The following is a 25093-nucleotide window of genomic DNA, read 5'->3' on the forward strand; positions in this document are numbered from 1 at the left end:
AAAAAAAAAAAAAAAAAAAGAGCTAGTAGATAGTAGATTGGGCATGTGTCCAGACACTGTGACCACTAGCTATATCTTCCCAACTGCCCTGTGAAGGAGATGCTGTTTATATTTTCATCTTACAGATGAGGAAATGGGAGGCAAGGTTAGCTGGCCAGTCACAGGGTTTAAAAAAAGAAAAAAAGGTGGGGCCAGAGTTTGCCCTCAGTTCTGACCATCTGGCTTACTCTCCCCACTGCCTTCCTCAAATGAACAGACCACAACCACCAGCCATGCCCATAGTTCAGATTGAGCCAGAATTACTGGGTCTGAGTCAGAGCTCATGCAGCGTTAGGGAGCTGGCTATGAATCTCTTCCAAACTTCTCACTCAGGGACATCAAGTAAGTAACCTGAAACAGGCCACAGAGGAAGTTTGCACCATGGAAACTGGCAAATACACTAGGGCTTAGTTTTGCCCCCACAGGAAATCTGTTATTAAATATTTACCTCCACTGGTTTGGGTACCCCTGGGGGAACCCAGAAAGCCAGGGTCCTAGCTAAGCTGTGAATGTACAATGCAGAACATATAAAACATCAGGCTGAACTACGATGCTTCCCAGCTGTGCCCTAGCCTCTCCTCAGTGTCCAGGCCTAGCAGGATATTTCAGGCTGGAGGAGCTCCAAAGACCCCCTTTTGCATCAAGTCCTGCCCTTGATTATCTAATTGTGGGTCATTAGGTAAGTAATGTAATCTGTCATGGGCACAATGGAAACAAGAATAGTATCTTCCTTAGGCCTTCAGGAGGACTAAATGTCACATGTATCAATGATGTTAACTGGTCAGCTGGTAGCACATGCCTTTAATACCAGCCCTTGGGAGGCAGAAGCAGGCTGATCTCTGAGTTTGAGGCCAGTCTGGCCTACAGAACAAGTTCCAGGACAGGCAGGACTCCAGAGAAACCCTGTCTCAAACAAACAAGCAAGCAAGCAAACACCAAATCAACACACACACACACACAAAACCCAAACAAACAAAAAAACCCACCCCCAAATCCAAAAAGACAAAAAAGAAAAAAGAAAAAAAAAGATATTTACCAAGCTATTGCCACTCACAGACAATTTAGTTCCTTTCTGACTTGCCTGTCCCTGGCATCTTCTACCTCTAGAATGACAGGAATGACCTATCTTCCTCCCCAGCCTCCCTCCTGCTTTATGGTTCTTGTGGGGGGTGGGGAGTGGGGATTCAAGGTAGCCCAGAAGACTTCCAATTTCACAGAAGCACGAATCCCTCTGAACCTTTAATCCAATGCTAAGTCAGCAGTCACCTTCTGTAGATCCTGTGGGGGAGTGGGGGAAAACCATGAATGAAGGCACAGAGCAGATGAAGCCCCAAGTGAATGTATATTATCAAAAGGGGCCTCGGTGTCTCAGATAAATGGGATGTGGCAAAACCTTTCTCTGGTACCTGTGGGATGTTGACAGGGTGTACAGAAACATGGACCCCAGCCTTCTCCTTCAGATGTCTCTCCCAGCAGGCAGAAACTGTTCCCTTACAGAGGCCTCTGCTGAGACTAGCTAACTCCTCCCCATGCTGTCTATAATAAGCATGCTGACGTTCCAGACAGGTAGCTGTGCATCTCCATCATAACTCGCACGGCCCACCTGATCCCTGCTTTTCTGTATGTGAGTCTGGTGTTTATTTCTTCAAACTTGTATCACCTCAATCAGGTTTTCAGGACCACGCCCTAACAGGACAGGGTAGATCCTTTGCAGCTGGTACTCTTGACAGGTGACCATGCCAGGATGGGGCCCTCAGTTAACTGGAATGGAAATGTGCTACCATGCTGGGCCACACAGCTGTCTCAGAATTAGGAGAGAAAATGGTTCCCTTGTTTCTTTCTATATTGTCTGGGAAAGTTCAGCAAGAGAGAGCAGGCTCAGCTGTTACTGGTTTTTGTTAAGAAATGGAAACAACAGCCACTGACTCTCAAGCAAGCAAGTGCTCAGGGAGCCTACATTCCCCTGGCATTAGGCTCTGCCTGGCCAGAGCCTCAGCTGGAATGAGAATGGCCCTAGCCATGAGATACCATGGCTGTTTCTTGCCATTTTTGTCAAGGACAAGTCGGATCAAATCAAGCACAAGAACAATGTAGTATTGAAAACAAGAGTTATTTATTACAAAAGTAATGATCTCTGATTATCTCTGGAAAGTTTAAAAAAAAAAGAAAGACAAAGTGTGGTGGGTTAAGACCCTGGCTGTGTTAGGCTGCCTGGCACATCTTCCTTCTTACCAGCCGGCTGAGATGGACCACATCTCTGTCAATTCCCAAGGGCTGCAGCCCACACGCAAAGCAGCACCCTAGCGCCCACTGCCCCTCCATCTTCCAAATAGAACACGCACTTAGTGATGTGACCAGGTGGCCTTTTTCCCATAGAAGTATCTGCCAGCTTGGGTATGGAAGAAGAGGGACTGTGTGCGGCACCTTTTTCCCATACTTGGAAATAAGAAGAGACCCTTCTGCCCTCAGTGTGACATTAAAGGGAGGGACACGTAGGAGCCCACTAAACTCTGCTACCTACTCTGGCTCTAAAGGCTGCCCTCTGGGTTACTCTAGGGTTCCTTCCCTCTAACAGTGCCTCCAGAAATAAGGCATAAGAGAAAATTAGCCACCTGTTAGATGTCCCATGGGCTACCTTGTTAAAAGCCAAGCACAGATTCCTATATCCCCTCTCCAGGAGAATCTACCCACATGGTGCCCCCACCGGGCTCAGAAGAAACCAGCCCTGCCTGGGCCTGCAGGCAAGGGTTGGGGAGGGCAATGAGAGCAGAGCTCCCCAGTCCCTGCCAGCAATGCAATTAAGCAGGCAGCCGAGACTTTGTGCACAAGCTGCACTTCCTGCTGGGGTGTGGGGGCAGGAGGGGAGTCAAAAGGCTGTAGCCACGGGTGAGGATGGTCAGTGGGTCTCAGATCTAATTAGCTGCTCTGCTTTGCTCTTGACAGGGCTACATTTCCTCTATTAACATTAATGATGCTCAGCTGAACGCCCAAGCAAAGCCCAGCAGCTTCCCTCTCCACCACTCTGTAGGTAGCACAGCCTGTCCCCGAGACCAGTTTCTAGTCTCCGTGGCAACCACCTCCTGAAGATGCTTTAAAGAACTCTGACCCTGTCAGAGTCGTTAAGAGGGAAGGTGGACTGTGGCAAATTCGTCATTAAGCCTTGAAATACCAAAATCTTCTAGGATCAAATAAATATTTTGTTTTGAACTGAAAGGAAGGATGCAGACTAAAGGACTGGACTTGGGTTGATTTAGTTCTGACAAAATTTTTACTCCCTATGGGCAAGGAAATTGAAGGAACAGCTCTGAGCTTAAGTGGTAGACAGTAAAAGCTGTCATGCATGTTCAGGTGCTCTGGGTTTTGGGGGAAAAGACATGATAAGGTGGTGCCATAAAGTTAGGGAAATGACCAGAAAGCAAAAGAGGGCATTATCAGGGAGGGCTGGAAGTGTGAAGACAGGATTGCCAAGCAAGAAACGCAAGCACGAGCCCGTCAGGTTGAGCACCCCTTACCCACCTCAGCATCTCAGTAGATGCTTAGCCCCACAGGTCTTTGCTCTGACTCAGTGGCTCTGTAAGCCAGCAGGGCTTGGTCCTCAGAGCCAGGCAGATGCAGAGAAAAGGGGACGGACAGTGAGAAACAGACACTGGGTGCATAGCCAAGGTGTGTGTTCCACTCACCCAGTTCACAGAACAGGGACCAAAAACCTAAGGAAGGCCAACCATAGGCTGACAAGTTCTCTGCCAGCTTGTTCTGGCACCCAGTGCACTGTACACACTCCAGACAGCACTGTATCCATAGAAGACACTGTGGGCAGTAGCAGAAGACCAGCCCCCCGAAGCTCAGGGTGATTGGCTAGCCTCACTGGAAGTATGTGAGAAGAAGGGCAGCAAAGGTTTAATGGTCCTACCTGTTGTACCTCTGTAACACCATGAGGGGTGGGACGGCACTCTCAACCCTCCTAAAGATTAGAAATTTTTCTTATGGATCTTATAAACCTAAATGAAACCAAATCCAATGTGAAAAGATACCAGAGAATATCCTGTTAACCTTGGACCATTTCTTGGAATTTATGACACTTGGCTGCCACAGTTACATGGTCTACACACTCCAAAGGGACTGGGCATATGTACCCTCTGACACGCATGCCTGCTTTCCTTGTGCTTCACAGGAACTGGCACCGAGAAGTGCTGTAGGTCAAGTGCCCCGTGCAGGTGCTGTAGACAGGGCTGTGGCTCTTTTTAGTATTTAGTTAAGTCCAGGACTATTTCCCAGAGTTTGGTCCTGGGGGCAGCAGAATGTTTTGGGTTCCTCAGGCAGCTCCCTTGGAGCTGGAAGGGTCCAGAATCTGGCTTCATAGCTGGGTGTCCCTGGATAAAACCCGGATCCAGGCTGGGGTCCTGGCAGTGGCCTCAAAAGTCCCATGATTCCAGCCACCTCAGTCCTGCCATTGGACTCTCAGGTTCCTGGGCTAGGGGACCAACCATCCCATAAGCCAGAGGGTGGAAGAGGTAGAAGCTGTGAGAGTGAGAGAAAGGTGGTCAGCATTCTAGAACAGCACCAAGGAGCTTTAACTCTAAGTCCCTGTGCTGGGGCCCATCACACAGGCTCCTCCAACATAACCCAGTCTGTCCATCGATCTATCTGTGCATCCCAGTACACTGTGACATTACTGGCTGAATGACCAGAAGAGAAGGGCTTTCCCCAACAGGCCTAAGAGAGGTAACCTTTTAGAGGTCTGTCCATGGGACATGTGGCCCAGAGTGCCAACATGTTAATTTAACCTTTTTCAGTAAGCATGTGCTCATGGGCCACAGGCCCCACCACAGTGGCCAAGGACTCTTGACAGGGGCTCTGAGACTTGCCAGAAGGCAAGGCAAGGAGGGCTTTATAAATATCAGTCTCTGTGCAGCAACTCACATCCTTATATCTACAGCCCTGTGTTTCCCATCCTCCCCTCCCCCTACTGGCAGCTGTTTTAGAAAGGAGCCACTATAACTTGAAAGCACCTTCTAGGTATGCTAGGATGATATCAAAGCTGGGAACCACTAGCTAGGAGAGTGGACTGAGGCCCTTGCTATTTCTACCTGACTACCCATTAGGGTCACCTTGGCCCAACTGATTCAGAACTCTCAGGGACATGACCCATCCATGAGAAGACCTTAAGAGCACCCTGGGGATGCTCAAATGTACCTAGAGATCAAACTAGAGGGTCACGTAAGGGGATACATACCTGTAGGCAGTTGTCAGAAGCAGGCTCAGGATTCCCACCGAATGTATCCTCCTACCCAGGGGAGAAGGGGCCAAGCCCCAGGCACAGAGCCGAAGGAGAGTATCCCATAGGATACCTATGGAGAGCAGGGACATGTACCAGCCTATCAGGACAGCCCCTGGGGATCCTACAGGAAGGAGGTACCACAGTAGAGAGCAGAGGTCTCCCTCAGACCAGTTTCTCAGGGTGACTTCATCCTCCTTTCCCACAGTGCCTCCCACTGCAACATCTCCCCAGGGCAGGGAGGCAGCAGTGCTGACCTGTCAACATGCTGGAAAAGAGCATGGCTGGGAAGTAGTGGTGGAAGTAGAGGATCCGGCCCATCAGGAAGAAAGGGAAGTAATGGAGCATCCATCCCAGGAGCAGCTGGCCACCTCCTCGCAGCAGCACCTTGGTCAGCCCTGTGCACACAACCCAATCAAGAGGCAGTGGAGGCAGGGCCTGGGCTCCAGCCTAGCTCTTCCATTTCTTGGTATGTGACTCTGAACATGTCACATCATCTCACTGGGCCTTCCTTTCCTCACACGGACTACCCAAATCCCATGGCGACTATAAAGAGAGGAGTCAGTGGGTCTCCAGACTCCCTGATCAGAATCCAGTTTAGTGGGGTTGCCAACAGGAGCCACAACAGATGTGGGCATATGGCAGGAGACACACACCCACAGACAGTTGCTTCCTTTCTCTGCTTTCCACTTGCTGTCAGAGACATTCCCCAGCATCAAGATCAGAAAGGAGGCTGGGTAGGGGAGTGTCTGGAGCTAGGACTGTTCAGACGGGGAGCTGGCAATGGCAGAAGGGTCTGTGGGGAATCTAGATGTCATCCATGTCCAGCAGCCAAGGTAACCAGGAGGGCAATCACTGCCATAGCCTGAAGCTGCCTCTCTATCTCCACTGGAGAATAGGGCCATGGAGCAAAGGGAGCAGATAAGGAGAGGGGCACTTCTCTAGCTACAGTGTGACATGAAGGCCCTGAAGGCAGACTGCTGGGGTTTGAGCCTTAGCACATTACCACTGACTATGTGTTGTGTGACAAGCTTTTTGTCTCACTGTGCCTGGTTTCCTAATACACAGAAAGGGATGATTATACTCTGCTACAGGCTACTAGGAAGAATACAAAATGCTGAGCCCAGTGTAAAGCACCTCTTGACTATGGGCTTTCAAAGCAAAGGAGAGGAAACGTATGCAGTGGGAGAAGTAAGGGGAGTTCCTCAGCAGGCAGATCTTCCCTGGAGTCCAGGCCCAAGCCAGACAAAAGGACGGAACAAGAAAAGCCCAGGGGCCCTGACCTTGCAACTCTGCAGGCAGTTGTATCCCTCTCTGCATAGCGACAGCAATGGTGCTCCCCGAGAGGAGGTAGAGGACAATGCTCACCAGATTCAGCCACCAGACCACCTGTATGGAAGGAGAGCTGGGGATGAAAGGACACCAGCTTCTGCAGGCTGGGACCTAAGCACTCCGAGCTGGGATACTCACAGGGTTGCCGAGCAGATAGACTCGGAAGTCCGTGTCATTGGCCCCTGAGAAACGCAGGCCCTGTGGAACAAAGGACATCCCACTGATCCAAGACTCAGCTTATCCCCAACCATCCATTCAAGGGGAAGGACAATTACACACAATACTCATCCTTCATAGATGAGCAGCCCCGACAGGAGGCTCAGACTGAACACTACAAGAATTCTCTAGGAAGTAGCAGTCAAAAGCAGGTAGAAAACAGCGTGTCTTTCCTGGTGAGTCCTACTAGGTGAGGCTTCCCCTTGCATACATACTCCAGCCCCACAGTCTCTTTCTTGTTGCTATGTCCTGGAAGAGCTCAAGAATTGGGCCCTACCTGATAATTGATAGGCCAGTGCCAGGGCTTGGATGTGAACTCATTGTCCTTGGGTTTGAGGCCATTATTTCCCTGTAAAAAGGCAGCAAAAAAAAAGCTAGTCAAGAAAGAGAGTCTAACCATCTAATATAAGCATGAGGCATGATGATCGGATTTCCAGCCAAGCACCAAGAGAAACCCCAGTGATTTTCCTCCCTGCCACAGAACAGTCAGGTTTCCATTTGCAGCCATTGTCTACTGCCTGTAATAACTGCCTTAATTCTTCAGACAAACAAGCCTCCACTCCTACCAATAACAGCCTGCTTGGCTAAGACCAGTGTTAGAAGGTATGTGTAGGAGGATAAAATCGGTACTTAATCTCACACAGAAGAACAGAGACGCAGAAAAGGTTACTTTAGCTTAGTGTCTCAATGGGTTTTCATTACCCTTTACCTGGAGGAGGGTTTTAGATTATTATTTTTCTAAATGCCCTCTGTAATATTTTAATAGAATAGCTATATTATATAACTGTTTATGGAATGTATAAATATCTGTAAGAAGTAAGAATTTTGTTTGTTTTTATTTTCCTCTCGAAGAATATGTCTCTTTTAGGAGAGAAATCATGTCCAGTGCTCAGTTTAGTTTGAGGGGCTTGGACCCAGCCAGGAATACGCAGTGACTTGTCTCACACGGCAAAACTGGGCCTTAACTGACACAGAAAGAAAGAGAGCCAGGATCCTGGACACTTGCTCCCAGGCCTGAGCCATCCTCAATACCAACAAAAACTAGCAAGTTAGCTGCTGTGTCGGTCAGGTCTCACAGCCTTGCCACTGCTGACTTTTGGGGCTGGACAACTTTGCTGTGGAGCTGTCCTGTGTTTAGCACTTGGTAAAACACTTTACTCCCTGGAAGGTCAGAAATGTGCTCATGCTTCAGTTTCCAGCTCTGCTAGCAAGAAATAATCTTCATATATTGCTAGATTTCCCTGGAGAGGCAAAACTACCTTCAACTTAGAGTTACTGGTTTATCCAAGAACAATCTAGAAAGTCTTATTTAGTGGCCTGCTATCAAGGAGCCTGACTAGTTCAACAAAGGAAGGGGTTGAGTATAGTTTAGTTTTTAAGTCTCAGTATGGGCAATGGGTTGCTCTTAAAAATGGGTGGAGGTGTGTGTCCCCAAAAGGACTGGCTGCAAATCCCCTGGATCACTGTCCTAGTCACTGTTCTATTACTGCAAAAAGGACCATGACCACAGCAACTCTTACAAAAGAAAGCATTTCATTGGGGGCTTGCTGAGTTTCAGGGGCTTAGTCTGTTATCATCATGGCAGGGAGCACAGCAGCATGAATGGACGGCACTGGAGCAGTAACTGAGAGCTACATTCTGATTTGAAGGCTGAGAGACAGACAGACAGGAAAAAGAAAGAAAGAAAGAAAGAAAGAAAGAAAGAAAGAAAGAAAGAAAGAAAGAAAGAAAGAAAGAGAAAGAAAAGAGAGAGGGGGAGGGGAGGGGAGGGGGAGAGGGAGAGGAAGGAGAGAAAGAAACCAACTGGTAGGCCTGGCACAGACTTTTAAAACCTCACAGTCCTTAAGCTAGGAGATTGATTGTGCTGCACAGCTTTAATCTGAAGGCAGAGGCAGGTGGATCCCTGAGTTTGAGGCCAGCCTGGTCGATAGAGTGAGCTCCTGGACATCCAGGACTACACAGAGAAACCCTGTCTCAAAAAACCATAGATAGATCTATCCTCAAAGCTCACCTCCCCCCAGCCCCCAAAGACATACTTCTCACAAGGCCACACCTCCAAATCCTTTTAATTTGGGGGTTTTTTGTTTTTGTTTTTGTTTTGTTTTGCTTTGGTTTGGTTTTTCGAGACAGGGTTTCTCTGTGTAGCCCTGGCTGTCCTGGAACTCACTCTGTAGACCAGGCTGGCCTCGAACTCAGAAATCTGCCTGCCTCTACCTCCCAAGTGCTGGGATCAAAGGCATGCGCCACCATTGCCCGGCGTTCTTTTAATCCTTCATTCTTTCAAATAGTGCCACTCTCTGGTGACTATGCATTCAAATATATGACCCTATAGGGCCACTCTTACTCAAACCTCCATAATCACTATGGCTATCTAAAGGGCCTTAGAATGAGGAATGGAGTATTCTGGTCCTGGGAGTAATTGATGAGGAAAACCAGTCCGTTAAAACCAGCCCAATTCAGTCCAAAACCAGGCACTCAGTAGTTCATAGCAATCTTATTCACTTTACCAATATTAAGAGAAATCTAGCATCTCTACAAATCAAGAGATTAAAGGAGGCAGACTCTTACTCAGCATGGCGTGTGTGTGTGTGCATGTGCGTGTGTGTGGTGTGTATAGCTAAATCTAGATGACTCATTCCACTTCACTTTACCAGGCTGAGCTTTCTCCATTCAGGTCTCAACTCACAGGCAGGCAGACAGGCAGACAGACAGACAGACATGGATACAACATATACACCAATATCTGCATGTCTGAAGTCTGGATTCACTGTCTCTCATTCCTCTCTAATTCTGGTAAACTAAGAGCTCTTATACCCCCCCCCTTTTTTTTTTGTCTCTTCCTTTTGGCAAAACAAGGAATAAAATTCTACACTTACTTTAGCCTTAAAATTCTATTCATGCCCAGACTGATACTCTGAGTGACAGACATATATTCAAAAGAGCTATGTCAGCAGGCCACAGTGACAGCTACAAGCACACAGTGAGAGAAGTAGTGACCCAGAGATTGTTTAATGTCAACTTATCACCTTCCAATGTGCAAAACTGACAAATAGCTGGGTTTTAAAAGTTTAATTTGATGGAGTAAGTCAACTATGTTTTCTGAGGGCTGCTTATATGATCACTTCTAGGTAGTCTACTTGACACTGGCTCAGAGAGGAACACTAATAACTGCCACAGCTCCTTGCAATTCTGTGGGTGGCTGACAGCTGGCTACCTCTGTGGCCTGAGACACTGTGATCTGAACATCATTTCTGTAGGACTCAGGTTCCCACAACAAGAGCAAGGGGTCTTCCACCAGACATTGGCTGCAGCAATGTCTCCTCCACTTGCACACGCAAATTCCATCTGTGGGCAAAATCTCCATTTAAAGATTTCCTCTCTCAGCTTACTTCAGACTTTCGATGCTATGATTGCTGCTAGCTACTAACAACAGGGGGCAAACAGTGAGTCTTAGAAATCCTTAGACAAGAATAAGCCATGCCTCCCAAGGAACACAGGAATGGGCTCAAGGCTAAGCCTGTACGACGCATAGAAACACACCCAAAGCCGCTTCTCATTCCAACTGGTTCTAATGTCATGTGTGACTTTCAGGAGCACTGCCAATCAGAGTCAGGAGTGTCATGGTAACTGACACTGACCCCAAAAGCCTACCTTTGAAGCCTGGATCTACCTTATACATGGCTATGTGCCCTTTAAAAAGTTCCTTAATATCTCTGTGATTTGGTTCCCTGTCTGTAAAGTAGGACTGACAATAGCCTTCCCAGAACTGTAATGAATACATACACACACACACACACACACACACACACTGCATAAATGTTCACTGATGTGCTGGTTAGCTTCAACTGTCAACTTGCTACAACCCATAATCACCTTGGAAGAGAGCCTCAACCCAATTACCTAGCTCTTGCTGGTCTGTGGGTATATCTGTAGGAGATTATCTTATTAGTTGATGTAGGAGGGCTCAGTTCACCATGGGTGGTACCATTCCTAGACAAGTGGTTCTCAACTCTCTAAGAAAGCTGAGTATGTGCTGGCCTGCGAGCCAGTGAGGCTCTGTGGATCCTCCTGTCCTCTGGCTGTGAGTGCACTCCACAGTCACAAGTAATGCTGTGTGAACTAGCAAGCAGATCTGATTTTCAAGTTTCTGCCTCCGTTTCTCTCAGTGATGGACTGTAACCTAGGAGATTATACGTGAAATAAACCCTCCTCTCCCCTAATTTGCTTGTGATGAACTGAATGAAAATGACCCCCATAGGCTCATAGGGAGTGGCGCTATTGGGAGGTGTGGTTTTGTTGAAGTGAGTGTGGTCTTGATCGAGGAAGTGTGTCACTGAAGGTGACCTTTGAGGTTTCAGATACTCAAGCCAGGCCCTGTATCACTTGCTCTTCCTGCCAATCCAAATGTTAGACCCCTTGGCTCCTTCTCCAGCACCATGTCTGTCTGCATGCTGCCATGCTTCCTACCATGGTGATAATGAATTAAACCTCTGAACTGTAAGCCACTCCCAGTTAAATGTTTCCCTTTATAAGAGTTGCCATGGTCACAGTGTCTCTTCATAGCAGTAAAACCTAATCAAGACAGAAAGTTTATCAGGGTGCTTGTCTCAGCAATAGAAATGAAACTACAACTTGGGAATCACTGCTATCAATATCCTTGTCAAATCCCCACCTCATCCTGTGATCCCAGAAATCCTCATAAAGACATAGTAAACCAGTGGGTGGACACTTTCAACATCCTCCACAACGGAGCAGGATCTACATCAGGGCTACTGCTCTGTGCTCTAAATCTGGGCACCCAAGAGCTTGGCTAAGAACTTTATGTTTAGATTTAGAAGGAAGAAGGGGCCGCAGTACCCGGATCATGACCATGTGAGACTCCAGCAAGATCTCAGGAAAACTGGGCTGCAGCACATCCAGGCTGATGTTTGGCACTAGGGGGAAATGACAAGAGAAAGGCTTGGCTGCATTATCCTCTCAGTACCCACACCCTTGCCATCCACACCCTTACACTACAGAGACAAGTGCAGTCTCCCTATCAAGTTGAGCAGAGCAGCGTCTTGGGAGAGGGAGGGTCATTCATGAGGCTTAGGCTGAGCACTCATTGGGTGCTCTCTATGGTGCACTCTAAGGATGGCAGAGGAACAGATAGGGCCTCCCTGGTGCTCTGGCAGCTCTTGGCTCCACCACCCATTGCTGTGGCACTAGCCTAGAAGCTGGCCTCCTGTTAGTATGAGACTAGGAACCAGATTTGTCTCACTCACCAATATATCCACAGGACCCATGTGGTTCCTAACATATTTAATAAGGAATTGTTCAACCAATCAATCCACTGTTTGTCTAGATCAGGTACTAAGAAGAGGGAATGGCAAGTATGGAGAAATCAACACAAGCCAGGGTGTGGTGTGGTGAGGGAAGATGAATCCCAAGACTGTTTGAGTTGAAGCTAATACCAAAGTGAGAAGATCAAAGGAGCCTGGAAGCAGAGACTGGGATCAGTGTGACTGTGGCCTTGTGTGAAGGGTCTGCTTGTTTGTATGGAGAGGAGATACCTGGCACAAGTCAACTGGACTAATCCGCAGCAAGCACAGAAGGCATGGAGCCGCCCATGATGCAGGAACAGAGCCTGGGAGGCTGAAACAGCCTTGTGGGAGGTCACGAGTGGTGTTTTCTAGGACAGAGCCAGCAGGGCAGTGGCCTCAACTCACGTTTGGGATTGATATGTTCTTCTATGTTCCAAATGGAGTTAGTGGTTTCTTTTAGGTACGGAGTACAGGTAACTTCCAACTGCTCCCAGCCCCTGCCAGAAAAATAGTCACACATGTTCTAGAAGATTTGGAATGCCCCCAAGTATAGCAACACCCACCACTCTTACATCTGTGGAGCTTCTCTGTAAATCAGTGGCCATTGTTCTTTTAACTCACAGGTCATAATCTACAACTACCTTACCAGTAACTTAGCATACATTGTTTCCACTTTATAAAAAGACACAGCCTAGAGTTTTAACCTCCAGGCAGTCATACAGATGTCCAACTACCAAGGAACATAAAATGCAAAGCTAAGCTGGAGTTCTGTGCACTATAATGTCTTTCTTCATTTACTACCAAATAAGGAAAAGGGAAGGGAGCACTCACCACCAGGGAACTGAAGCCTCTGGTATACCCGTGGAGTGTTAAGAGAGAGAGTGAACTGGCTCAGGATATCAGGGCCCCTGGGACGTACCACTTAGGCAGAATCTTTCCTGACGATCCCAGGACACAACCTGTGACCAAATGGATGAGGCGAAATCGACTTCTCAGTACCTTGATCCGGTTCCCAAATTTTCTATTTACAACTTCAATCCGCCAGAAGTCATTTGAGTCCCCTGTCCCATTCTGCCACATAAACCAAGAAAACATTACAAGTCATATGATGCTAGAGACAAAGCGTTAAAAGGAAAGTGGTCGCCTTTTCAAACACCATCATGTTTCAAAGGTTAAACTGACCTCAAAGACTGATGTAGGAAAGTGAACAAGAAGGCCATGGAAGTATCCCAACAGAGTAACATTAACTGGGAACCCCCTATCATAAAGAGACAGGCTATGAATCTGTGTGGGAGAAGTCTAAATGCTAACTTATAGTGTTAAGTTCTAGACAGCTGATTTTTCCTTTAAATCATACTCAAGACCTCACTCTAAGCCAGTAAGGAGATCTTACTGTTCTGCACATCTGGATACTCTCACCCAAGCCAGGTAGGTGTGACCCAAATGTTGTACCTGGAAATTAAGGTTGTTGCATTTAATTCTTCTCTGGGGAGGCCCATGGGAAAACATATGGAGACTTCAGAGACTTGGCTTTAGTACAATATGGGCACAGGAAATACAAAGAGGTTTAGGGAATTCACTTTATGGAATCCACTCTTTAATGGTGCCTCAGAGGCCTTAGAAGAGAGTGATGGGTAAGTCTCAACAGTTTCCACCAGCTGTTCTGCTTCAGTTACTCTCAGGACACAAGCCCCCACAGAGCTCCTTTTCTAGTAAGTGCATGTCCCTGAGATAGCAAACTGCAAAGCTATGTTGATAACAGCCCTCTATATGACAGGAACATGATCTGTAAAATACAACCAGTAAGACTTGGGATCTAGAAGAGTATAGGATCACCCAGGTCTTTGGCTTTTTTTCCAGTTTATTAACATTGTGTGCATGTATGCATCCATGACCAGGAAGGGGAGGAACATGCCACGGCACACGTGTGGACATCCGAGGGTGATTTTACAGAGTTGTTTCTCTCCTTCCACCTCTATGCGGGCTCCAGGGATTGAGCTCAGGTCAGGAGGCTTGCAAGGCAAGTGCCTTTACCCACTGAGCCATCTCGCTAGCCTTCCAGTGTGAGATTTAAGAGATCCACATGGTATTCATATCTGACATTATTAGGTATTAGACTATATAAAGCATATAGTTACTCTGCAAGAAGAGGGATAGAGACAAAACAATTTATAGGCTTCTTTTCTCATAGGAAACTGAGCTAAACAGTTGTGGAATGTTAAAGAAGTCTTTGTGCAGGCCAGGTATGATGGCACACAGTTTTAATCCCAGCACTTGGGAGGCAGTGGCAGGTGGATCTCTGTAAGTTTAAAGCTAGCCTGGTCAACATAGCAAGTTCTAGGCCAGCCAAGGCTATGTAGATAATGGCTAAAAACAAAAACAAAAACAAAAATAACAACAACAGAGATTATCTTATGTCTAGCCTCCAAATTCTCTTAGAATATTCTAGAATTCTGGAGAGGACATGTCCTACTACATGGCCCTGAACCAAGCCTCACAACTTTTTACATACGCCCTTGCTCACACTCCAGTTTCTTACTTACTATGCCATAGCCAGTGACCTGATAGTGCTTCCGGGTCAGGGGAGCCTCATGATAATGACTGTGCAGGTTCCGAGTAGTTCTAGAAGTTGGAGAAGAGAAGAGCCATTATCTGAAGAAAAGAGATGTTCACACTGTTTCTTTTATTAAGAATATTAGCCATTTGTTAGTATTAGAAAAAATTAGAATCTGAACTGTTAATCCCAACATACTGGGAAATGGGGCATCTATTCTGTTCTGAGAAACAGTCTGAGGACTAGGAAAGAAGGGAGCTGGGGGGGGGGGGGGGGTGCAGTACGCAGAGCACTGGGTGCCATGCAGGCCAGGGGTGGGCGTCAGGAAACATCCACACATTTCTAGTGGAAGCTATAGTTTTCCTGATAAGGAGGCAGGTCTGCAGAGAAGAGACTAGATCCTGGAATGGACATGGCGAGTTAGGCAAACTTCCCCAGTCCCACTTACTGTCTATTCTCGCCAACTTCCTTTTAAGTGAGGATTTGCAAGGAATGAGGAGGGATTTAATTTGCTTTTGATGTACTTAGCTTTTTATAACAACTCTTACTTTCATCCATAAGTAAAGAATCTTCACAATTGAATGACACAATTTTGGGAAGTTTATAAAAATTAGATATGATTCTAGTAACTTATTAGAGACAACATCAGATTTATTTAATAGTAGGAATCTATAGTATTTCAAATCCAACTGACTATAAAAGTATACCAGTTCTTTCTTCTCTCTCTCTCTCTCTCTCTCTCACACACACACACACACACACACACACACACACACACCTTTTATCTTGTAATTGGAGTTTATAATTCTTTTGAGGCTGTTTCTTCTACAATTGCTTTTGTCTGGTTTTGGTCATTGTGCCTTTTCCTTGAGTACTACACCTTTGTCCATCATTCACTATTGTTGAAAACTTTATAGGAATGGATTCCAATGTCTTTCCAAAAGTAGGTTTAACTCTTGCTTTTAGCCAGGCACCTATGAGACATTACCAGTCTGCGATCAAGTTTATTTAAACTCATGGCTTAAAATTGCTGAGCCCACCTCGGTGACACGAATATGAGCTGCAGACCCAAGGAAAGATCAATTCTAAGTTTCTTCTTGGGAACTAGGGTTCCCTATACAACCACCAACAGTCTGCTCCTCCAGAGTCACTTTTCCTGGGGCTGAGTGAGTGTAGCAGATACACACTGAAGCCTAAAGTCATCTGGGTTCCAAGTCACTTAATACTAAACTTGTTACTTTGGAGGAACCTAGAAGTTTGACTTAAAAACTCCTCCTGGAGACAGACAGTGATGACACACACTTTTAATCCCAGCACTCACTTGGGAGAGGCAGAGGCAGTAGATCTCTTGTGAGTTCAAGGTTAGCCAGGGCTACATAGAGAAACCCTGTCTCAAGGAAAAACAAAACAAAAACACCCTAAAGATCATGGGATTGATGCAGAAGACACTTGAAGCAGTAACATCAATGCTATAAGGGATTTACTAATAACTCTGTTTAGAAAATTTTAAGTTACACAAAGTAGAATTTAGCCAAAGAAGCACTGAGACGAGAAGATTAGTAGAGTACTGATCAGACTTGTTGGAAATGGAGGAAGGAAAGTCTGTACCATTTTGAAGTTTGGGGCTGCTAAGAAACTTTCTGCCCATGTTTATTCACCAAGACTGATCTCCAATTAGTCTCTACTCCTATAACAAAAGGAGAGAGTCCTGACTTAAAGTTGGCCTGTAGGTCCTCCTCTATATCAAAGAATATACCTCTAATAGGCAGCTCTAGGTCACAGCCATCATTAAGTCCCAGTACTCTTATCAGAAAAAAACATAATTCTGTCAGGTAGACAGGGTAAACCAGGGTAACAATTATTGGAAAAGAGTAACATTGGTATACTTAAGAATAATTCTGGCAATATCCTTACTGTGTAAATCTCCCATCTGACTAAGTGTCCAGAATTACAGACTCTCAACTCTGTTTAAATTGTTCAGATGGGGCTAGAGAGATGGCTCAGCGGTTAAGAGCACTGACTGTTCTTCCAAAGGATCCAAGTTCAAATCCCAGCAACCACATGGTGGCTCACAACCATCCATAAGAGATCTGACGCCCTCTCCTGGTGTGTCTGAAGACAGCTACAGTATACTTAGATATAATAAATAAATCTAAAAAAAAAAATTAAATTGTTCAGAATGTGACCTGAAGTTGGGACCTAACAGAAATTTAAGGTGACAGCACATGTGGAATGCATTAATAAGTTTTTTTGAAAGATTTATTTATTTATTATATATAAGTACACTGCAGCTGTCTTCAGACACTCCAGAAGAGGGCGCCAGATCTCGTTACGGATGGTTGTGAGCCACCATGTGGTTGCTGGGACTTGAACTCTGGACCTTCGGAAGAGCAGTCGGGTGCTCTTACCCACTGAGCCATCTCACCAGCCCGCATTAATAAGTTAATGAAATCTATTCAAGGCTGTGTCCTTTTTGAGCATGAGCCAGAGCCTGAAAAATACTATTAAAGAGTTTCCTTCATTAATATCTAGATGTGGAGAGTGGTTTTTCACTGGTAATTCATATTATTTCTGTAACAGGATGAGGGAAAACGTGGCTTCAGGACTTTACTTATTCTCTGGATTCCCTCTTTCACTTGGATTTTGGCCTAGTAACTCTAGTATCTTGTCAGATTTTTAGCAGTTTTTGTATCATCTTGGAGTTTCCATTCATTTCAATGAACACACAGTGAGACAGACTAGTGTGCCAGTCTCAGAAACAGATATTTACATTTCCCAAGATGCAGCTTTGGGCTATCAAACTATTGTTTCCTTGGTGAGGGGTAGGGAGTGAGAGTTGGGGTAGGGGTGAGAGCTAAAGTTATATTTTATGTTTAAATTACTATGTTTAAGACATCTATGAAACAAAAATGTCTCTAAACTGATAGCCCCACTTTCGCAATGACAGATAACTTCCTGGAACACTGGCTGGGGTGTTGTTCATGTAAGATAACAAGCCACATGTTTTCACTCCTGTACACAAGGTTAGTTGCCCCAACTGCACAGGACATACTTAGTCACAAGTAGGTGGGAGGTACATAAGCAGGAAGTATGTCAGGATGGATGCTTAGCCTGGGTTGAACAAAGGTTGGAAGTACATACATAGCCTTGTGGGTTTTGCCTTTATAAGCACTGGACTAACATAATCTGAGGCTACTCTCTAGGAATCCTAGGTATGGACCTGGCCACTGTCCCTTGTCCTGGCCAATGTTTAATAAAGCTTGCTTCAAATTTGGCTCATAAATTGTGGTAGTGGTCTTATTCTCGCCCAGTGGGATTAACAGAGGAAGGCTCACTGAAAGTATCCTCAAAGTCAAAGTCAGCAGACAAAGGCTAACTTAGTGCTCCTCCGCACACCACGTATGGATTTCTTACTGCACACATCAACTTGGTTCCAGTACTAGAGCACTTACTCTTTGTGTTCTAGTCGTATGATGTCTCCATGTCTGACAAACTCCACTGGGAATGAAGGGTCTAGGGGATCTGCCAAAAAGAAACCAGTGTGGGTACCAAGTGAGTCACTCACATTCTAGGCCAGTGACAACTGAAGCCCTGTCATATATGCACTCAATACTAACTGTGCTGTAGGATAAAGGGTGAGGTTCTCAGTCACCCCAGAGGATTATAGGAGTAGGGAAATCTGTCACATGAACAGGCAGGATAAAGGAACACATGTGAAAGAATCATACAGGATTCAATAATGGCAAATGACTTGTGCAGCAAAGCATCTGTGTATAAGATGTGGGAACAAATGAGCCTGTGAGCACATGGGCAGACTGACCACCATGCCAGACCAGCAATGGGATCTTTGCCTGACAGGCACTGAAGCCTCTCCTGGAACTTCAGGTGGGAGGCTAAATAATGAAAATTTCCTTCATGGGTAATAAATACAGTTTCCACAAAATTAAATCCATGCAATTGCCCAACTCCTCTCAAAATCAAATTGTATCTTGCTAATAGACTTCCTAAGCACGAAATGAAAAACATTAACAATGAGATGCTGAAAGAAAATGACTTTCTGGGCATCTACAAGTCAAAACTGGTCATGATCTAGAAAGGAAGCTAGCTGCATAGAAAAGTAGCTGGCAGCCATCACGGCTAGGCAGAAGGCAGCCTTGTAAAATTCTGTCACAGTGAGATGCCAAGACTATAAATAAATCAAGGTCAGGAAAGTTAAATTTGTTTACGCAAATTTCTGGCTCTGTGAGATTCACCTGCGCACACACACCCGTTGCTATGCTGCCTTGTAAACGGGGAAGGAAGTTTTAGTTGGCATGGATTGGAGTGAGGGGCCTTCCATGTTGCGTGAAACATTTAAAAAGCAATCCATGATACAGCCGCATGGCACTGGCAGACTGGCCAGCCTGTTCTCAGCCTGGCATTTTATTCATTAGGGGAACGTTCTGCCACATTTACATCCAACAAGAAGACTAAGATTTCAGACAACAAAGTTCCCAGGAACCCTTTGCTGCTTAGATGAAACGCTTAGAAACGCTTAGAACTACAATGGAGAGACCAGGCAAGTTCAAATGACTTAGAAGTAACAGCTGGTCTCCCTCAAACTTCATCAGACGGACCACTTAGATGTGGCCTTTTGTATCAAAAGCACAATCACTCATGGGGCCAGTCTGCATTACTGAGCATGCAAATAAGGCAGCAGGAGAGGTGGTTATATGTGTGATTTAGCCTGAAGCAACAATATGAAGAGATGGCAAGGAAAAATAAGGGACGTATAGATGAGCAGCTGTAACCACTCTTCCAGATTTAGAGCCACAGGTTAGTGCCAGTTTAGGCAGGTGGTATTTTTTTGAGCAGTCACAAGAAATGCCTGGGGCTCAGGATATTGCCAGTGAGGATGGGCTCAGCTGATAATTGCCCTCTTATAGCTACACCGAAAAGCACTGTCCACAGGTAGCTAGTTGCTGTCCATGACAGAAGACCCCTAAAGTACCTCTTGCTTAATCCTAAAACCAAAGAGCCCAGTGAGAGAGAGAGAGAGAGAGAGAGAGAAACACTACTCTATCGTATCAGGACATTTGGAAAGGAAAGCACCTCCCAGTGCCCGCAGTTACGGCTACCTAGCAGCCTCTGGGATGAGCTTATCTAACCTCTTCCTGGATGAGATTTGAGTTCCAATTCTGCTCTGTGTGGCTCCTCCTCTGCACTTTCAACTGTGCTTGGAGCACAGCAGAGCTCAGCGATGTTCCAAAGGAAGCCAGAGGTCAGTAAAGATGTCAAAGGTGTTCAGGAACCCAGCATCATGAGTAAGGTGAGGGTCTCAGTGCACAGCAGCACAGGACCTCAGTCTCCACCACATTACCTGTGTTGGCATTATACTTCTTGATAATCCACAAGTTGTTGTAGTCCTTATGCAAATAGGTGGTAACCTAAGTGGAGGGCAGAAGGAAGTGAGGAGGTATCATTATGATCCGCACAGCTGGACACACACACTCCCCAGCAAACGAACACCACTTGAACATCTTTCAGGATCCCCAGCTACCAACCCAGGAAGCCTCATTTCCCAGTGGGACTCAGAAATGGCACGCCTGAATAAGATTTTCTCCATTTTACAGAATTTTGAGGCCCTACCCTTTAAAAACTGCTAAATTTCTTTTTCTTCTTTTGGTATATTGTCAATCAAGTTTTAGCTGTCTTGAGGGAGGACCATTATACGTGTCACCACATAGAAGCAGTAGATTTAACCTATTTAAAAAGTCATCAGGATAATGCCTCAGGGCTGGAGAGTTGGCTCAGAGAGAGAGAGAGAGAGAAACACTACTCTATCGTATCAGGACATTTGGAAAGGAAAGCACCTCCCAGTGCCCGCAGTTACGGCTACCTAGCAGCCTCTGGGATGAGCTTATCTAACCTCTTCCTGGATGAGATTTGAGTTCCAACTCTGCTCTGTGTGGCTCTGTGAAGAGCAGCTTAGCCATATCCTGTGGCTCAGGTGAAGAGCACTGGCCACTCTTCCAGAGGACCCAGGTTCAAATCCCAGCACCCACATGTCGGCCCACGTCTGCCTGTAACTTCAGTTCCAGGGGATCCAACACAGATGTATGTGTAGACAAAACACCAATGTACATAAAATAAGAATAAATCACTAAAAAATATGCTCTGAGTTGGGGAGACAGCTCAGTTGATAAGGTCTTGCTGCACAGACATGAGAATCTGAGTTTGATACCCAACACACATGTCAAAACAAAACAAAAAACTGGTGTTCTGAGAATCCTATTACTGAGACAAGACAGTACCTAGGCTTTGCTGGCTAGGCAGTTTAACTAAACCAGTGAACTCCAGACTCAGTGACAGACACTTTCTCAAAAAACAAGGTGGAGAGTGACTATGGAAAGCACCTGACATTGACATCTGGCCTCCTCATGCACATATACACCTGTGTACCCACGTCTCAATCCCATGCATACTTACAAAAAAACAACCAAACCTACTATTTTTCCTTATATGTGGGTAAACAACTCTAAAATGCTCCATAAATATCTCATGCTAAAATTGTAACCCATAGCCATAACTGACTTATAAAAAAACTATGTATAAACTCATGAATGTTTATAATGTAGTGGTTAATCTAACAGCAAAAACTTAGGCATAAAATAAACATCTATTAAGAGGACTAGTTAACATGATACTGTATACATGGAATAGAGTATCATACACAGGTAAAAATGTTTTGGAGCATTTTTTAAAGCAGCATGCAAAAGTGGCTCATGAATGCTCCCACTCAGCAGCAGGCATTATTGTGAGCATCAGACAAGTCCCACCCTGCTCAATCAGTACCACGGCTCTGGGCTACAGGTGCTACTACTTCCCCCGCAATATTACAAAGAAAGAGGTGAGGTCATTTGTTCAAGATGACACAGCTTATATAGTTTGAGGAGTCAGGATTCCAAGCAGGGCAGCTAACTCCAGTGCTCCCAAGAAGAAAGACAAAAAATATACAATTATGCCAGATATGTAAATAAATATAGAAACAACAGAAATACAGGCATTTTTTTTCCTGTTTTTCTTCTAACTTCAATTAGACACAACACGACTAATTTACTTAAAAAAAAAAAAAGTTGGGAACTAGCACGTATGGGAAATCACTCTGCATAAACTATGGTAATATTTGAGTTATTTGAATGGAATTTGCATTGTTTCTCAAAAAAAAAAAAAACCCAAATGATTAAGGATACATAAAAGCTAAAACATTTTGGCTCACACTTACAAAGTAAGGTCCAGTTTATCTACTGGGATTTGTTCACATATGTCAGGGTCATGTAGGTCCCCTGCACATACAGAGGGAATGGTTTCTGTTCTTATAAAAGTCATTATCAAAATTCTCCCAGGAAAAATACTGTTTATCATAAGTATAGCCCCTTCCCATTCCCATAGAAACGTTTGTTTCCATAGGTGGAGTTTTTATACAGGTCTCCTAGGAACTCAGATACCTAATTATAGTAGAATGTTCCAAAATGTCTGAAAAAATGCAGATCTTCTGAGATTATAAGTAGCTTTGTTTCTTTTTTAAGATACTTTTCTAAACTTTTCGATTTTATTTTATAGACATTAACTGTCTTAAATCATTGCAGAACTGAGACCTAAGCCTGTTGTGGACCTATTCCCTCTTCTCATCACTCTCCAGGCCGGGAGCTGTGCTAGGCACAGGAGAATTCCAGGATCAGGCAAAATGATGGGAGAAGCAAACCCTCACAGTCCCTTAAGAAAAGTTACCCAGAGGCAGGCAGAAATGGCAAGAAAGGATCTGATAAAGGGGGAAGGGCACCAATCTGGGGGGTGGGAGGAATCATGAGACAGACAGAGGGGAACCCTTGGGCTAAAACCTAAAGAAGCTAAAGATAACCAAAAAAAAAGGAAGGGAAGGAACATGGAAATAGTTCAGTCAATAGAAAATGGGTGAACCACAGATGACAAGCAAGAAAGTGAATGACAGGTTCAGTCACAAAGGGCAGTTCAGTGTGGCTGCCACCATACTTCACGTGGTTACCCACCTGCTGCTGGCGAGCACCAATGCCCTCAGGGTAGAGGTGCCTATGAGAGTGCAGGTAGCCAATGGCCATCCGGAGATTCTTCACAGTGATTACAGAGCCATACGCCAGGTCTGGGGAAGGGGAAAAACATCAGATAGATACCAGGCTGACCCTGCCTGGGGGAAGAGGGATGGGGGGCGGGGGGGGGGAGGCTCCCCCGCTGCTGCAAGCCATAATAAGCCTCACAATCCTCTTAGAGACATCATGGGGCCCAGGCCAGCCTAGCCTGGAGTCCTAATTGCCTTCTCACTGCAATGGGAGCAACTCAAGAGGAAGCTCCCCACATTCACATCGTGCCTAACCCCAGCCCCAGCACGAGCACTTTGCTTCAGACTCCACACTACCCTGCACACTGCTCTTGCACAGCTCTCTTCTTCTTCCTCTCTCTTTCTTGCATGCTCCTCTTACCAGCCTCTGTATAGTCAACTGCGTTATGTCTGAAACATCTCCTAAGTTGCCCTGAACAAATTTCCGTCCAATGCTCCCTCTCTAAGGACTAATGCCATATGCTGCCCCTCCATCCAGTGCTTTCTCTTGCCTTCCTGGTTCTCACCACTGTGTTCCTGGCACTGGGACTCAGGAGAGTGAAGGGCATCCTGCTCTCAGGGCCTCGGTGCCATCTCTTTTCCTCCCTTGCCTGTCCCTCTTGGGTATACTCTTGGCTGTCCCTGAACGGTAGGTACTGCCCTAAAATGACTTCTAGTGGATTCACCTATCATCCTAGACATCCTATAATTTATTCCAGCCATTCTAACTCCACAATACACAGCATTCCTAGCTGCCGGCCTGCTCAGAAACTTCCATGCTGTCCAATACCTTAAGTATCTCCCGCCCTCATCATCTGGGTTCCAACTCTCTTCCTAACTTAAGATTCCAGCCTCAGCATATAATCTGGGCCTTGAGTTGACCCTGCCCTTGGCTTTGACCATGCCATCCCTTCTGCCTAACACGGCCTCTCGCTCCTCAATACCTGCTGACCTTTACTTATCGCTGCAGGTCCGACACCAAGGCAAGCCTTTGCATGCGTGTATATGGAATCCCCTTAGACTGCCTTCTAGCACTGACTAATCATGGGCTTTGATCCCCAGTCCTGTATTCCACCCCTCATAGTTACTTTCTTTGAGACAATCTATGAAGCCCTGGCTGTCCTGGAACTCACTATGTAGATCAGGCTGGCCTCAAACTCAGAGCTCTGCCTGCCTCTGCTGGGGTTAAAGGTGTGTGCCTCTTCCCCTGGCTCTGTGTTTCCCTTTTACGTACTTAACCCGTGAATGGATGTCCGTCACGCCAGACTATCCCTGGAAGGTGAACACGTAACTATCCCCTGTGACTGTGTACATAACTGCATATGCATGCATGCATGTATGTATGCATGTATGTATGTATGTATGCATGTATGTATGTATGCATGTATGTATGTATGCATGCATGTATGTATGCATGTATGTATGTATGCATGTATGTATGTATGCATGTATGTATGTATGTATGTATGTATGCATGTATGTATGCATGTATGCATGTATGCACAAAACTATTAGAAAACAGGTGCAGCCTACAACTGCCCCTGGAAGGCCTTGCTCTGTGACCACATTCTCTCTGAATGGCCTTCTTACAGAGCTGGCTTTGAGAGCTACAAAGTTCTTTTGCATACTATAATAATGCTGGGTTTTCTCTCTCCCAGTTTGCTATTTATAGGCAAACAAAACAAACAAACAAACCCAAAAAACCAAAACCCAAGTTTCAGGCTTAGCTTTTCGGGTTCAACTCCCAGGAAAGCCTCATGTCAGCACACTCACGTTCAGGGATAGAAGCATTGTGAAGGCTGTTCCCTGAAAGCCGGGCTTGAAAGGCAGAACTGAAGAAGCCATCACCAGGACCACTGTGCAGAAAGAAGAAGCACAAGAGAGTCAAGAAAGTAAATGCTACCATGTCCAGCCAGGTGGTGGGAGCGCACACCCTTGATCCCATTACTCAGGAGGCAGAGGCAGGAGAATCTCTGTGAGTGCAAGGCCAACCTTATCTACAAAGCCAAGTTCCAAATCAGCCAGGGCTACAGAGAGAAACCCTGTCTCAAAAAACAAACAAATAAAGCTGCCATTTCTCAATAGCCCTTAGTTACTTCAAGAGGAGATTTGAAAATGTGAAGGGCAAGGTGATCTCATGAAACAAACAAGGATGACAGAGTTGGAGAAACTACAATTTAAATTCCACCTTACCAGCTGGGTGACATGGGCAATGCTCCTAGCCTTATTTAACCTTAGTTCTTCTTCTTCTTTTTTTTTTT

General features: G+C 45.6%; 1 protein-coding gene across 1 annotated transcript in view; it reads right to left on the minus strand.

Moving 5' to 3' along the window:
- Nucleotides 1-2130: 2130 nt before the first annotated feature.
- The window catches only part of Pomt2 (protein O-mannosyltransferase 2), a 41293-nt gene continuing 18330 nt past the window's right edge, over nt 2131-25093 (minus strand). The window contains exons 8-21 of the mRNA XM_021179657.2: nt 24606-24688; nt 22768-22877; nt 20079-20145; nt 18172-18241; nt 14709-14787; nt 13085-13236; nt 12571-12662; nt 11720-11796; nt 7140-7211; nt 6785-6844; nt 6598-6703; nt 5572-5712; nt 5273-5387; nt 2131-4557 (exon numbers count right to left, since the gene is read on the minus strand). Of these exons, the coding sequence (XP_021035316.1) occupies nt 4452-4557; nt 5273-5387; nt 5572-5712; nt 6598-6703; nt 6785-6844; nt 7140-7211; nt 11720-11796; nt 12571-12662; nt 13085-13236; nt 14709-14787; nt 18172-18241; nt 20079-20145; nt 22768-22877; nt 24606-24688 (1330 nt within the window). The 3' untranslated portion in view covers nt 2131-4451. The remainder of the gene's footprint in view (nt 4558-5272; nt 5388-5571; nt 5713-6597; nt 6704-6784; nt 6845-7139; nt 7212-11719; nt 11797-12570; nt 12663-13084; nt 13237-14708; nt 14788-18171; nt 18242-20078; nt 20146-22767; nt 22878-24605; nt 24689-25093) is intronic.

This window comes from Mus caroli, chromosome 12 (genome assembly GCF_900094665.2).
Source record: "Mus caroli chromosome 12, CAROLI_EIJ_v1.1, whole genome shotgun sequence".
In the NCBI taxonomy this organism is placed as follows: domain Eukaryota; kingdom Metazoa; phylum Chordata; class Mammalia; order Rodentia; family Muridae; genus Mus; species Mus caroli.